We start from the raw sequence: 17250 nt of genomic DNA, 5'->3' as shown, positions 1-17250 counted from the left end.
CAATTCGAGATCATCCCTTGGGGTTAGTTCATCTCTCCCCCAAGGTAAATCTTTGAAGGTTGAGTTTCCATTCTGAAACGTATACGGATCGATCCACTGCTCCCAGCTCGAAGAGGCTCATGCTTGATCTCAACACCTTTATGAGGTAGTAGGGTCCGATGGGGGAAAGCAGAGGTGGAGGAAGCGCAAACAGATCAAAATTTTGAGAAAGAAGAAGTCAGTCTTTTTTATTATAAAAAAAAAAAACTACTCACTATAAAAATGAGAGACAATCGATTATCTACCCAAGAAGATAGAGAGTCCCACATACGAGAAAAGGTCACAAATAAAGTTGAACCAAGTAACATTGCAAAGGCATAATGATAGTAGGGTTGGGATATCCCCGCCCTCCGAACCGGACGTGAAGGTCTCCCCTCATCCAGCTCTCTGCAGGGGAATCTCCACTCACTACTTCCCCTAATATCCTCCCTTTACCACATCATGGGGGTTTACAGGAGATCCCAAAGGCTCGCTCGGAAAGGCTGCTATACCATACATTTTGACTCAACTCTACTCTAGTAGTCAAGACGAATTGGTTATTCAACTTAGTGAAAGAAAGATCAAAGATTCTCTCGAAGTTTAAATCCATGATAGCTCCACATTTGAGATAAGCACATCTTCACCAACTTCACTGATTGTTCTTGACAGGGGACTTGTTTTTGCTTTTGTATGCAAGCTTGCTGATTTCTTAGGCGAGCCCAATTTGGTTGTGGGACAATGGTGCAGCATGCGGCTGACGTTAAATCAATTTATACATGCTGGTCGTAGACACTCAAATTCACATATGAATGGGCGCTTCGAAGTATCTAAATTAGGGGACATGGTTGATAAAATTGAAATCACACAGCCTTCCAAAATATGCATTAATAGACTAGAAAATTATGATTTCAATGTGTACACCGATTCCAATTTTGTGGCTCAAAATCCCATCCCTTCAACGTATTGTATGAAATGTTATGGTCTGAAAGTGGAAAGACATAGGGCCACTGGTGTACGGTTAAATGTTGATAAAGAAGGTGGGAATTTTCTGGTTTATACAAATGAAATATACTGTGAGTTGCAGGGAGTTAGATTGATGCCTTCGAGAAAGGAAGAAGAGCACGGCAGGCTATTCCTTCAATGCCCTTTAGTAGTAAGAAAGCTCCAGAATACGAACCTTCAGACAACAATTCCCAAAGCCTTTAGCTTTTCTCAAGTGCCTGGTTCAAGTAATTCTCCAGCTGTTAATCCAGAGAGGGAAATAAAAATGGAACAGATTGAAAAGGCTATTGGCATGACTGCTGTATTAGGTAATATGCACCTCATAAATTTCAGTGGAAAAGCTTCCCTGTTTCTGCTCCAACGTGTGAATGGCATAACAATATATGATGATTAGATGATCCAAAGGGAGCATTTGAATGCGAAACCTTGCAATTCATTGAGTTTCAATAAAAGTTGGCTCTTGATTGTTTGTGTTTGTTTTGAATATGTTGCTTTACGAACTCATTGATGTATCTTTCTGCTCCACCATGTGCACGGCATAGCTTTATGGTGATTAGATTATCAAAAGGGAGCATTTAAATATGAGACCTTTTAATTCGTTGAGTTCCAATAAAACTAGATTCTTGATTGTTCGTGTTTGTTATAAATATGTTGCTTTATGAACTCATTCATATATCTTTCTGCTCCACCATGTGAACGGCGTAGCACCATATAATGATTAGATGATCAAAAGAGAGCATTTGAATATGAGACCCTGTAATTCATTGAGTTTCAATAAAAGTGGTTTCTTGATTGTTTGTGTTTGTTATGAATATGTTGCTTTATGAACTCAATGATATATATATATATATATGCAATACATATTATACACTGTTCATGGCGATACCAATAATATATGTAGTCAGATAGTGAGAACAGAGATGCCCCTGTTTGTTTGGACATGGAATTGCTTCTTTAACTCTTTAGGTACATGAATATTTGTATGATGGCTACTGGGACGAAGACATTGGTAAAATTGAGGCTTTTTACAATGCAAATTTTTGGGGATAACCCAAAAAACCAGTGCCAGACTTAAGGTATAATTCTCTTTGATAAAGTGCTAGTTCATCACATATTTTGCATGTACGGATGACCATAGTTTTTGGCTTTAATTTGTTTTACAGCTTCAATGACCATTCAACTCTAATATACACCCAATCTCTGTATTTGCCTCCATCCAAATTGCTTCATACTGATTTTACCAACATTGTTATTGGTGAGGGTTGTGTGATAAAGGTTAATTCCAGGTGGGTATTGTTGGCATCCTGTTAACTTCCTGTGGTTCACTGCTATTCTGTATAATATCAGAGTCCTGGCATCCTGTTAACTTTTGTTTGGTAAATTTTCTAGAGAAGCACACATGTTTGATTAATCTCTCTTTATCGTTAAAAAAATCTTTGGATTTAGATGGATAAACTTCAGAATTTATTTTTCACATTGCATTGTGACTAGATGGATGCTGAGAGGAGGTTTCTGGAGGGAAAGGGTAGTGTTCCTACTGGTATTGGCAAGCACTCCCCACATCAAAAGAGCTATCATTGACAAGAATGCTCGTACTAGGGACAACGTTAAGGTATATCTTTTTTGTTCTATTGTAGTGTCAAATTTGTCATTTTCTAATTCCTGAGATGGTGAGCTTTGAACCACAAATTTTTTTTTATTTTTTTATTTTTGTGTTTCCTCTGCTGCTTCTGCTTCTTTTCCTTTTACTTTCTCATGGTACCTTAATCATACAATATGAGCACATATGTATGTATGTATATGAAAATCTTTGTGAAATTAAATACAATATGAGCATATGTGTGTGTATACGTACGTATGTATATATGTATATCACTTTCTTACAGTAGGGATTATCTCGTAAAACTACACAGGGGACTTATGCTTCCCAGATTTTGAATGATCAAAGTATGAACTGAGCATGCCCTTTGCTTTGTTCGTCTCGAATTTGTTTAGCTTCTAATATGACATATCTACATTTTGTACATCAAGGGTTATAGTTTAGCAAATGAATCATGTGTGTGTCTTGGTTTGTGTTTTGGGCAACTTTTGTCTTGCCACTATGTAGCATGGCACCAAATGCTCAGGCTTTCCAATCTAACATGGTAGCATTACAGAACACACAACAGAATCATCCAAATTTGCTCAACAGAGCAAAATCAGCAATAACACACTTCTTACAGGGTTTCCAATTTGTGGATCTTAAAGAACTTGGAATTGCTCTCTGTCTTTGGGAAATTTGCATAATCCTGTTTCCATTAATTGAGATATTATCGTCCCGGCCTCATGATATGGTTGTTATCCTTTTGAAAACTTGATCGTTCATATTCAACCAGAAAAGGGCATTATTACTAATTGTTCCTATTTGTAGATTAAATCATATTTACGTACTAAAGTGATAATCAATCCATATACCAAAATGAATGCAGAAAAAATATAAAATTAAATAGCAGGACTTCTTCGAAGAACGCATTTGACCCTGTTGTATATTTTCAAATAATAATAATAATAATAATAATAACAACAACAACAATAATAATTGTGTATAAATGGAAAAATATCTATTCCTTGAGAAGAATTATCCGTTAATATGGTTATTACCCACTTTTATCTCCATTGCAATGATTAATTCCAACAGTTTGAGAAAGAAAATCCATATATAATTTCCATCGCAATTACCATAGAAATTAAACTAAAAAAATTATGAAAGCCTGTCGAAGAAATTCATCATATCATAACTATGTCTTATATGTTGACCACTAGCCCTGTGAACAACATCAGGAAGACCACACCTTGGAAGCATCATTTGCTTAATAGTATCAGAATCAATCCTCCCGGTGATCTCCAAATTAAAATATTTCTGATAAAGTTACAAAGCAGACTCAAATCATTGTCATCAACGACGTCGTTTATGTTTGTCCGGTCCAAATCTAGATATCCGACCCTATTGAGATAGCGTTAGGGCCCAGAGATACCTTGGGCCGTGTCTGTCTTGCTTAGTCCTTGTAGTTTTACAAAGGATTTGAAAGATTGTCAATACGTTAGTGAGACAAGGCATATGCTTCATTTAGATGACAATGATTATAAAATTAAATAATATTTATTTTTTGATTGTTTTTGACAAATGTTAAATTAAATTTTATTAAATAATAATGGAACTTACTTTTTAATTATTTCTTACCGATTAAAAACAAAATAATATTAATTAATTTGTTAAATGACATGGATTCACATACTTTACGAACGTGGGGGCTCAATTTTGCAATGCCTGTTATTCTCCACTGGAACGTTATTTTGACATTGCATTGTGAAATTGTAGCATATAAGCACCTTTTTGCTTTTCCAAAGACAAGTGACAAATTTTGCCTATGCAATTTTTAGTGCGAAATTTGGCATTAAATTTGCAATTGGCAAATTCGTCACTGAGCTCTACTTTCATAAAGTATGTGGTTCTGTGTTATTCAATAAATTAGTTAATATTTCGTTCTAATTTGGAAAAATAATACTTAAAAGTGGGTTCAACTGCCATTCAATAAAATATAAAATATTGCATTGTTATTTTTTAATATTTATCATTAAAAAATAAGTTAAAATTTAGCATTAATATTGAAATTTTTCGTGGAAAAACTCATGCCAATATTAAATTATAAAAATAACAATGCCAAAATGAAGTTTACCATAAAAAAATGCTCTAGATGGAAGAAAAATGTTATATTTTAAAAATGGCACTGCCCAAATAGCATGCCATCAGAGATGATCTTATTCTTTTGAGTAAAAGAACGCAATGTGTCTTCCATTCTTCAATTCTACTTTACTGCTTATGATGTTATAGCTCTTCTTTATTTATTTATTTATTTATTATTATTATTTTTTAACTTGTTATTTATATTTTCTACTCTGTAAAATGGTAAATTTGGGCAGGCTGTTTTTCGTGGAAATTCTTTTGTAATCTAGTCAAGTGGTACGGGGTAGTAAATCTCTGAACATCCATTTCTAAACCAAGTATCGTCCGAGAAGCATTAAACACAAAATGTGTCTACCCAATTGTTATATGCTTACAATTACAAAAGTTTGTACAAGCTTTTTTTCATACTAAACTTCTAAGAAAGAAAACAGAATCGTGATGAAATTCCCTTCTTCATGACCATATCGTCAATCTTATCAACTTTGCTTGGTTCAACATTGAAAAGGCTATGAGCATCAGATTTCTAAGTAAGATTGCCTTTCCACAACATCTCTGTGGATATGATCTGGAGCATGTTGAGATAATGTCAAGGTAGAATTCGGATCTGGCAGCAAAGTTGTTTGACCTGGATGCATGGAACCGAGTCTTTTATGAGATTGAGAGACATTAATACAGAAAAGTAGAAGATAGTGTTAACTAGAATCCATCGCAAGCAAATATACAAGATACTGTGAACTACAATCCGTCCAAAGCAAATATAAATTGAGGAATGATGATAAATCTTATAGTATGAGAGAGTAGTTCAGACCCTAGCAACCCAGTGCTGTCCCAATCATCCAAGGAGCTTGCAATAACAGGTTGTGATGTTAAAGTTGATCCCTTACCACCAAGATGTAATGTGTGGATCCCCTGGCAAGTCCCCGAGGGCCGTTGTGCTTCACCATTGACATGATAGGGCTTTTTGCACCTTTACCACTAGGACCAGCCCGAGAACTCTCCTAATTAATTCTAAGTGCACCTTTCTTTGGTTTCCCTCTTCCTCTTCTGTTCAATGAACCTATTTGCCTCATTAACTGTTCAGCAACCAGCAGCTCAAGCTTGCTTGCAAATTTGTAATTAGGTGAGTGACACAGGATCTTAGCTTATAAGACCATGCCCAAACCACAAAGTATTAATATATACTTTTGACTTCATAATGAATGATAACTTGACTAAAATACATGGAGGTCAGGTGTTGCCTGCATCACACCTGAAGATCTTGTATCCTGTTGACAATTCGATACTGCATGAAAGCCTTATTCTGCAGTTGCATCTCCTTCTCTTCTGGTGAGAGATTTTTCTCAAAAGGGTCAGGATAAAACAGATTTCTTTCCAATGTGAAGTCTTTCTTGTATTTCCTCTCATCAAGTCTATTGAAAGGTTGCAGTATTTTTTTGGAAGTTCAAAAGCTGTATTAATAATCACGAAAATTCATTTGAACAGCTAAATACACTAAACCAAACAATTTTAATCACCAGAATTAAAGCACACAATGGACAGTACGTTAAATCCAGACTTCCAAAGTGCATACACCAACATGCGGAAATTTCTACGGTGAGACTGGATGTATGGTAAGACCAATAACAATGGCCCATAAAGTATGTAACATGGTCCATAGATATGTATCGTTAACCATGAAATGAGTAACATTCCAAAATTTGAAATGTTACTCATTTTATGGTATAATATTACCCACTTATGAAGCATGTTATACACTTTATGGACCATTGTTGCCGGTCTTACCTTAAGACCAATCTCACTGTAGACACTATGTGCGCATATATGCATGTCTGGTTTGACAAAGGACAGATATTGAACATCAGAGTTGCTCCATGAATATGGTAAATAAGATTTTAACCCAAAGGCAAATTACAATTTTCATCCCCTCTTTCATTTTAAGGTATTTGTTAAAAGATCTATACTGACAATCGACCTAAGCTCTCAATTGTTTCTTAGGTGAAATAAGCATACATTTGAATAACCTTTTTGAGTAAATATGCAGTACTGTAGTTTTAATTCACGCTCAGTATTGGTGTCAGAATCCTTAAATTCCATATCTGCCAACAACTGCTCTGCATCATTGTCATATTCAATTTCGAACTCCTGCCTCTTGGAATTGTAGCCACTCAACTCCATCTTAAAAGGTTTCTCAACCCCCGACAACCGAGCTTTTTCTCTCCGATACTCCAGTCCACCTGAGTTTTACTTGCAATTCCGCACAAATTCAACTTGTGGCTCCTTTACCAATTCATTCATGGAATGCAAATATCATCATTTTGTTTTTGTTTTTTGATTTTATTTTATTTTTATTTTTATTTTTTTAATATGTGAATAAATGATTCTAACAAATTGACCAGAAAAGTTTTTAGCTTTTACTCTAACAAATTGACCAGAAAAGTTTTTATCTTTAACTTTTATAAATTATATTATTTCAAATGAACTCAACTCAATCCAAAAAAAGACTTTTAACATAAGTAAACAATGCCCTATACAGCAAGTTTTTATGTGCTACAGCAAGCTTGTGATGCTCAAGTTAGCTTCTTACAACCAATATTGAAACATATATCAAAATTCAAGATAAATGCCACATTCCAATGTAATGCACTTGATAACTTTGGAGTCATAAGGATCAACCCAAGGGAAAATGCATTAGATAAGCAATGACCGTAACATAAGATGTAATTCAGAAAGCAAATCTTCTGCTTTAGCTTCATCATTGATCTGGATTTTGTTAGATGTCTTCTTCACTGCACCTAAGACTGAACCTGTACCTACCTTTGATTTCAATAAGATACATGCTTTGTCAGTTGTACATGACACATACAAAATATATAAACAGAAATCCCCATGAGGAAACATTGTCTCAAGAATATTGGTTTCTGTACCAGAAGTTAAGAGTCTCAAGAATATTGGTTTCTGTACCAGAAGTTAAGCGAGCTGAAGATTGAGGAAACCTTTTCTTGATTCGTCATATCTGATTGGATTGGGAACATCCAAAAAATAAATAAATAAATAAAAATTAAGCAACTGCATTCAAACCAAGAATACGTAAAATGATGGATATATATATATATATATATATACTTGACTCTCTCTGAGAAGGGGGGACTCTTTCTTCCACTGTAACCTTCCCAAGCATTGGAACTTCTGCAGCGAAAAAGAGGGGGAAAAAAAAGGTGAAAATGAGAAAACTTAATCCACATAATTTTATACATCGTTCCATTAATAACAAAGAGTAGTAAAGAACAATCACCAAAAAAAAAAAAACATAATTTTTCAGAAACAAGAACAGTGAATGGATTACATTAAAGGCTTGCTTCATGGTATCTATAAAAGAAGTAACCAAAGAAATGCAAATATAAGTATAGCAAGAAATACCTACTGCTTTTTCTTGAATAGGATTTCCAGAGAAAATTATTGCCGCGTTAAGTGTGCACAATTACTTTCTGACACTCTCTAAATTTTTAACTGTTTGGCCAGAAAATTACCAGGTTTTCTAACTCAATATATAGGAGCAACAGTTGCTACAGTTTAAGGAGATCATATATAAAGTAAAAATTAATTATGTATGAAATCAAAGGCAAACTAACCTTTCTTGAATTCTTTGGCCATGGCAAGGAGCTGCTCCCTGCTCTTTTTCATGACATGGGACAAGTCCTACGCAGAAAAATCATAAAAACAGTTGGTAGAGCGACGTTTTTGTGTGTGTGTTTGTGTGCAGGCGTTTTGACATTGAAGAGAGGGGGGGGGGGGGGGGGGGGGGGGGTTTGTTCATGCATATAGTAGCATTATACCCTAAAGAGTGCAAAAGTTTCAAACACAAAGTGCTAAGAGATACAATGAAAAGCAGAAAAATCACCATAAACTAAAACAAAACAAAACAAAAAGAAAGTAATAAAACAAAGTGGATTAAGAAAAAAGCAAAATATGAAACAAGAAAACAGAAATACCTCCAGAAGTAATGATTCTTCGTCTGCATTCCAATCTGGACATATAAGTGGAAAAGCCAAATTGTCCTGTTGTGAACCAAACCATCTCCTTCTCAATTATGATTTTTCACAAGAAAATCTCTTCAAAAACACTCGAACTAATTATTAACTTACTAAATTGATATTTCAACAAAACAGACTCATTTTTAAATTTGGTACTGAAATAATAACAAAATGAAAGAAAGTTAAATTTGGTACTATCTCTAGGAGAAAAGCATTTCATTTAAGGTGGTATTGCTCAAGACCTGCACATTGATGGTCGGAACGATTAACTTACCGGTCCATCTATGTTGAAACTGGTGTCATTCCCCGGGTACATTATGATGTTGATGCTTTTTGAAATTAATAGTTGGTTTATATTATTTTAGATAGTTCTTTTGGCTGACCTCATGAACTTCTACTAATTTTTATGTATTTTCTGATTTTTATGGCCTTATTGCAGGCAAATGGTTCAGCAAGGGTCAGGATGGGTTCCACTGATGTTATTGCCAGTGTGAAGGTAAATTTAAGGTCTTGGTCGTGTACTCCCTCGCTTCCTTTTTCTGTTCAATTTAATTGATTTTGGAAGTTAAAGGGAAGGTCGCTACATATGTTGATTGCAGTCCAACTGCAGCACCAATTTTTGAGGTTGTGGACTCATTTATTTTACTTCTAATATCTATGTTAAGGTTATATAGATTTCCTTTTCACTATTATTGATTGAAGTAGTATTATTATTTGTAAGGAAATGTTGTTATAAAGAGTTCTGCTGAAACATATAATGAAGTTTAGCTTTTCATGCACATGCTCTAACCGGTTTGAAGCCTTCCCTCATTATGTAGTGAAATGAAATTTAACTTTTCATGCATATGTTGATTGCTTTTGTGTCTTTATGGTAGCATGTTGCAAAGGATGGTTATAAATTTTGCTACTTCCTAGTACTACTCTTTTACTGTTAGTTCTATATAAGCTGATTTTTGACAAATGACCATAGAGTAAAGGAGGTGAGGAGTTGTCAATGAAACTATCAGTTGCTCGTCAATGTTGTCTCTTTGGTGGTAAAAGTGGAGCTGGTTATTCTCATTACACTAAAAAAGTGACCATAAAATTGCCTTTTCACATTTGCATTTTTTCAACTGGAAATATGTATGAATTCTGTATTACATTTATTTCTCTACCCCTTTTGATCTTATATAGAGGTTTTTGTAATTTGTCTTCAGGTGCTGGAATTTCCCTTTCATCTTTAGTAGTTGTCGAAGGAAGGATTTGTTGGGATCTTTACATTGATGGCCTTGTTATTAGTTCAGGTGGAAATATGCTAGATGCCCTACATGCTGCTGTTAAGGTAGTTTCTTATATTTCCTTTGTATTTACACACATTATTTTTGTTTATGCAATTAAACTGGATAGGTCAAAATGGAATTTGCTGGCTATTGATAAAAACTGGCAATCAAATAAGCCACAGAAGTGTTCTAAATAACTTATCGAAGCAGAATTATTGAACTATTGGAAAAAATCTCTCTGTTCCAGACCTTTCCTTTGTTGACTGCTTCTCGTTAAAGACATGATATTAAAAAAAGTTCTGCAGCTTTCCTCTATCTACTCCTCCTTGATGGCTTCATAAAATTCACGGTTGATAGTTTTTGTATTAATCCATTTATTTCCTGGTTTGAGCAATACAGGCATCCCAAGGGTTCATGTTGCAGCCGGTGCCTCAGGTGATGAGGAACCAGAGGTTGACATAAGCGATGACAAATTGTTGCAATTTGACAGACCTGGGTTCCCTGTAATAATTACATTGACAAAGGTGACATAAATTTATTTATCAGACTATTCTTTGCATTCTGCAGTCATCAATTGTCTCTAGCTCGTAAGTTCTCCAATGATCTGATCTGTTTTGTAGGTGGGTAGGTACTGTATAGTGGATGCCACTGCAGAAGAGGAATCTCAAATGAGCTTGGCTGTTTCTTTTTTTGTGAATAGGAAAGAACACGTTTGTGGGTTGACAAAATGAGGTGTGCTGATGTAGATCCAAGCATCATTTTTGACATGATGTCATTTGTAAAACATGTAAATAAGCAACTACTAAGCCAGTTGGATTCTGAGATAGCTGCTGCTGAAGCTTGAGAAAATGAATCATGACAACCTTTGATATTTTGGTCGATTCAGATATGACATAGTTATATGATAATTATATTCTGATACCTTTCAATGAGAGTGAAAAGAACTCGAAATCTATTTGTTTTTAACATCCATTAGTATCACCGCTGGCATATCAGTTGACATTGCAAAAATTAAGTTTCACTTGAGGCAGAGCATGCTTAAAATAAGTTTTTAAGGTGGTGATGACATTTAAATATTGTTCTTGAATTCATATGGCTCCAAAAGGACTTTACGTGGAAGTGTTGGTTGCATGAAGTTGATGTGCTGGAATATCAATGCAGATATGTTCATCATTGATACGAGGAATGGAGATTATATATTTGAATATGGTTGAGATGGTGTAAACAAATAACTGTATGATCAACAAAGATATTAGGAAATGAGATGAAGGGTTGAGTTAAAAAATGGGAGGTTGTCATCTTAATTTGTCAGCTTCCAGATGTTCTGTTGCTTTCATGTGCCATTTTCTCGATCGGTGACTGCTCGAGATTAGGCAGGAAAAAGGCTTTTCTAGTCTTTATTTTGGCCTATGGGAGCAAATGGTGGTTATTTCTCTCGAGGAAGCCGAGTCTCCTGTCAGATGGGACAATTTTTAGAGGAGAAAAGCACCGGAACAGAGTATCAAAAGGATAATGATAATAAATCAATAGTAAGGATAATGATAATAAATCAGTAGCACAGTAAATTATTAGTGTCATAAAATGGATGAATTAAGTTATTAAAATTTGATAGCTAGCAGGAGACTGATGATAAACTGAAATGTACAACATCATAAACTCCTTTGGTACATAATAATAGTGAATTTCCTTTTTTGTGCATAGTACAGTAAATTATTAGGGTCCTGGAATCCTAATTTAATGGTCTCACTTCTGTGACAATGCTTTTTATCAACTTATAGGAGTATGAGAAAGTGTCTATATATATATATATATATATATTTATTGAATATGATCTCTGTGTATGCCATTATTCATGCATCCAGCTGAACAAATGTAAGCATATAATTGATTGGCACACCAGCTATTCCTTTTCTTTTAATGAGAAAAAAAGTTTTAAATAAGAGGGAAGACGTAAAAGATACCTGTATTCCACTCATTTTTTAAGTGACTTTTTTCTTGTTAAGTATTTTGAAGACATTATATTCCTGAATTGAACTCAAGACTTGATGTTTACAGAGATGATGATGACTTTAATTGCCTGAGTTTTTCATTGGGAACATTGTGATTGCATAGATAAATTGTAAAAGCTTTTAAGGCTTGTAAGCTGATTATGAATTATGAGATAGTACTCCACATCTTTAATTGATTGTTAGGTGTGTCAAGACATTTTAATATTTATATAAAGACTAAAGATTTTAACTTTTTTTTTTTAATGCTGATAAAAAGTTTTAGATTAATCATTGACTTTTTTTAGAAAAACAAGCAAAGTTAATACATATTGTTTAAGTTAAAATATATTTTACATTTATTAATTAGTTTAATAAATGTAAATTAATTTATTTTATTGATATGGCAAAAATGTTGTACATGTCGCAGGATCTCTTGCCACATCCGAAAATTGATGCAGGAAACACTGTATCATAGAAGAATTTTGACCGTGAAGTTGTGGCATTAGAATTTTGTCAATGATTTCAAAAACAAAAATATATATATATATATATATATATAATATTATAATATTACACGTGTCCTTAATTAGTGTAATAAATGTAAATTAATTTATTTTGACTAAAATGTTGTGCATGTGGCAGGATCTCTTGCCACATCAGAAAATTGATGCTGGGGACACCGTTTGGTAGAAGAATTTTGACTGTGAAGACATGGCATTAGAATTTTTTCACTCATTTCAGAAAAATATAATAATAATAATAATAATAATAATAATAATAATAATAAAATAGTACACGTGTCCTTTATTTAATGTTAATCCTATATTAAAAATACCCATGGAACGAGCCCACTCCCAACGTCCTACTAGCCATTATCAAAACTTTTTGTGAGCCATATTGAAAAATCACTCGAAGACCAAGAAAATCGAAAATCCATATACTTTCATGAAACACCAACAAAGCATTTCAACACCAAGAAATTGATCAAACAAACTGAGGAAGAACGACACTTTTGGTGTAGATGCTGAGACGAATTGGTTATTCAATCTAGTGAATGAAAGATGAAAGATTTTATTGACTTTAGAATCCATGATAGCTCCACAGTTGAGGTAAGCACTTTTTCACCAGCTTCATTCTTTGTTCTTGGTTGCTGTTACAAAAAATTTGATATACATAAGAAACCTATATTTTAATATTTTATCTTTTTGATATCAGTGATAATTTAATTAGGTATTCAAAATTTTAGAAAAAATTTACATTTGTAAGGATCAAAATGGCCTATAAGTGAGGGTTAATTGACACTTGCACACTTAATTTAAAAAATTGACACATATAAGGTACATGACCAAAATGGAGAAGAATTGATACTTGTAAAGATCAAAATAACGTACAAGTGAGGGAAACTATCATCACATTTGACTCTTGTAAGGATTAAAATGGGGATTAAATCTCACCACCGTCACATTACCACAAATTTAAAAAATTAATATTTGTAAGAACTAAAATAGAGAAGAATTGATATTTGTAAGGATCAAAATGGCCTACAAGTTAGGGTAACCACTATCATGTTACCACCTCATTTGTAAGAACCAAAATGGAGAAGAATTGATACTTAGTAAGGACCAAAATGGCCAACAAATGAGGGAGAAAACCTCACTTTATGATATATTTAAAGAATTGACACTTGTAAAGACCACAATGGAGAAGAACCGGCCTACAAGTGAGGGGATACAGCATATATCAAGCTTGATAGTTTTTAGGATCAAATTTCATCACCATTACATTACCACACATTTAAAGAATTAACATTTGTAAAGATCAAAATGAAGAAAAATTGACACTTGTAAGGACCAAAATGTTCGACAAGTGAAGATGAATGTTAGACAAGCTTAATATAGATAATAAACCTATATTCCAACAGCTTATATCAAGCTTGATATATATAATAAATTTATATTCTACCAATTTAAGCTTTTTGGATCAGTGATAATTTAATATGATATTAGAGCTCAAAATCTTAAAAACCTAGGTTCAAATTCTACTAATATACATAACAAGCTAGCTTGCTGATTTTTAATAAAGCCATAAAAAGCTGTCTTACGAATAGCTTATTTACATAATAAATTGTCTTACAAAAAGCTTACATACAATTATGCAAGCTTGTTGTGATGATTTTGCCATCAAATCTGATTCAGTAAAAAGCTTAATACACATAATAAACCTAGATAATATGCAAGCTTGGAAAAGCTTTTTGAAGGTCAGATAAAAAGCTTGATATATATAACAAACCCAGATGGTATGCAAGCTTGGAGAACATTTTTGTAAGACACAAAAAGCTGACATACAAAAAACTTGATATACATAATAAACATATACGATATGCAAGCATAATAAACTCAGAAAAGTACTACAGATTATTCCTTCAATGCCCTTCAGTTGTAAGAAAGCTCCAGAATAAGAACTTTCAAACCACAATTTCCAAAGCCTTTAGTTTTTCTCAAGTGCCTGGTTCAAGGAATTCTCCAGCTATTAATATAGAGAGTGAAAGAAACATGGCATAGATTGAAAATGCTGTTGATGAGACTGCTGTATTAGGTGATATGCGCCTCATAAATTTCAGTGGAAAAGCCTCCCTATTTATGCTGAAACAAGGGATTGGCATAAAGTGATTAGATGATCAAAAAGGTGCACTTGAGTAAATCATTCTTCTTGTAATTCGTTTAGCTTCAATGTAAATCATTCTTTTCTTTTGGTGAATAGAACCTTGTAATTAATTGACTTTCAATAAAATGGATTCTTGATTGTTTGCGTTTGTTACAAATATGTTACTTTATGAACTCATTTCATATATATATACATAGAGAGTTTCTACGGTGTGGACCGCACTTGGATTGCACTCAAAGTTGACGCGTATGCAGATGGTCCGCATAGCGTTGGTTTTGGATGATGGTCCACACCATAAAATTACTTTATATATATATATGTGCAATAAGCATTATACATGGTTCATGGGAATACCAATAATGTATTGGTTCATTTGCCTATTAACCACTTTTCTTTTCCTTCTTTCTTGCTTCTTTTTCTAATTACCCTTTTTTTTTTAATTCTTAAAAATCAATATTTATATATTTTTTGAAGATTTTGGTTCGAAGGAAATGGGTTTTACTCAATTTCAGCGTTGCCCATTTACATCATCATCATCATATTACATGTTGTTTTGCTTTGCATTTTGTTTTGCATTGGAGAATCCGCTGGTTAACCCACTTCTAAATTCTTTGTTTCATTATCTCAAGGTTAGTTAATTAATTTTATACTTCCCTTGACTTTTTCGGTTAGACTTAACTGAAATTTGTTCAATGTCTCATGTAGGAATATATATATATCATTGGGAGTGGCCATAGGCTCATCTATGTTGCTAATATGGGTATCTATGTTGCAAGCAAAGATGTTATGCTAAATCTGCTTCATGATAAGTTTCACGGAGCCCACGATTTTACTTAATGAATTACACCCCTTGCATTTCATAAATTATGAATGTATCATTGGGAAGGAAAACAAATAGAAAATTTTGTAATGAAGCTTGTCTAGTGTTAGTTTCTACTTATGTCGATTAGTTTCTGCTTAGGTACAAGCTTTATTTGTATGATGGCCGCTGGGTAAGACATTGGTAAAATTGAGGCTTTCTATATTGGGAAGAAAACTAATTGCTTCTTATCTTTTTTGCTCTATTGTAGTGTCAAAATTGTCATTTTTTAATTCCTGAGATGGTGCGCTTCGAATCACTTCTTTTTTTTCTTTTTTTTTCTTTCTTCTGCTTTTGCTGCTTTTCCATATTAGGCTGTTAAGACAATTGTTTGGGGTACCATATTATTCAGTACATCACTGATGAGACAGATTGTCAATTTGTCACTGCTAGTGTCTAATTCAGGTGCAAGTAAAAATGTAATATAATCTGGGTTTTATTGGTGAAAAGCAGAGAAGAAAACAACCTAAACAATTGTTGGTAAAATGTAAAAATGTAATTACCCTAAATAATTGCTTATGCCATGTGCGTGTGCTGCTGGGTGTGGTGGGGTTTGCATTCTTGTAGCTGTATGCTCTGTTTTTTTTCAAACAGTATTGATTATCTGGTAACAATCCACAGAGGACTCATGCTACATAGACTTTGAATGATTAACGTACGGACAGATCACGCCCTTACTTTGTTCGTCTCGAATTCGATTAGCTTCTTATATGGTATCTACATTTTGTACCCCAAGGGTTAAAGTAAGCAATTAGCAAAACGAATCATGTGCTTGTCTTGGTTTATGTTTTGGGCTAAAGTGATTTAGTGATATTTTCTTGCAGTGAATTTTGTACATAAACCAAATAAACTATTCAAATTCGAACTTTGCACTTTATTAATTGTGTATATTTTATTAAAAAAAAAAGAAAGTGTATAAATAGAAAAATATCTATTCTTTGAGAAGAATAATCGATTAATATGGTTCTTTTCCACTCTTTTCTCCATTACAATGATTATTTGCAACATTTTAAAAAAGAAAATCCACACAAACACACATATATAGATATATATATATATATATATATATAATTTCCATCTCAATTAACATCGAAATTTAAACTGAAAATAAAGAAACCCTATCGAAGAAACTCATCATATCATAACTATGTCTCATATGTTGGCCGCTAACCCTATGAACAACATCAGGAAGTCCACACCTTGGAAGCATCATTTGCTTGATGGTATCAGAATCAATCTTCCCAGTAATCTCCAAATTGAAATATTTCTGATAAAGCTTCAAAGCAGACTCTAAGGCATCGTCGAAACGGTCATCAACGACGTCGTTTAAGGTTGCCTGGTCCAAATTTAGGTATCCGAACCTATTGAGGTAGCGTTTGAGCTCGGAGATACCTTTGGCTGTGTCTCCCTTGCTTAGTCCCTGTAGATTTGCAAAGGATTTGAATGGTTGTGAAGACATTAATGAGACAACTATAAGAGGCGTATGTACCATTAGGATCACAATGAATGCTCTCAAAGAATAGCTTAACATGACTGAAAATATTCAATTAAAATAGCTTTTCGTTTTTGTTTTTTCAATAGAAACAATAAGTAGATGTATGGTTCTTTATTTATAGAGAGCGAAAGAGTCAAAAGCCCCTGTATAATTCTTAATTGGTTTCCCAGATTTATTTTTTCCATACAAAATATTATATGTTAATTTATG

At 33.6% G+C, this 17250-nt stretch overlaps 1 protein-coding gene and 1 long non-coding RNA gene across 2 annotated transcripts; one reads left to right on the top strand and one right to left on the bottom strand.

Annotated features, from left to right (window-relative positions):
• Nucleotides 1-5633: 5633 nt before the first annotated feature.
• LOC125422058 (transcriptional adapter ADA2a) lies at nt 5634-9057 on the bottom strand. Its single transcript, XM_060816733.1, is given in 10 exon segments — nt 5634-5880; nt 5994-6153; nt 6766-6790; nt 6793-6951; nt 6954-7021; nt 7449-7662; nt 7868-7930; nt 8374-8440; nt 8734-8821; nt 9050-9057. Coding segments are annotated over 10 exon segments (990 nt in total). The 3' UTR covers nt 5634-5742.
• Nucleotides 9058-9338: 281 nt separating this feature from the next.
• Nucleotides 9339-10580, top strand: LOC107416789 (uncharacterized). Its single transcript, XR_009638527.1, has 3 exons — nt 9339-9399; nt 9972-10096; nt 10434-10580. It is a non-coding gene; the product is annotated as an uncharacterized LOC107416789 (long non-coding RNA).
• The last annotated feature ends 6670 nt before the right edge of the window (nt 10581-17250 follow it).

This window comes from Ziziphus jujuba, chromosome 4, assembly GCF_031755915.1.
Source record: "Ziziphus jujuba cultivar Dongzao chromosome 4, ASM3175591v1".
NCBI classification, from domain to species: Eukaryota; Viridiplantae; Streptophyta; class Magnoliopsida; order Rosales; family Rhamnaceae; genus Ziziphus; species Ziziphus jujuba.
The sequence above is the reverse complement of the archived record's forward strand: the minus strand, read 5'-3'. Positions and strand labels throughout refer to the sequence as shown.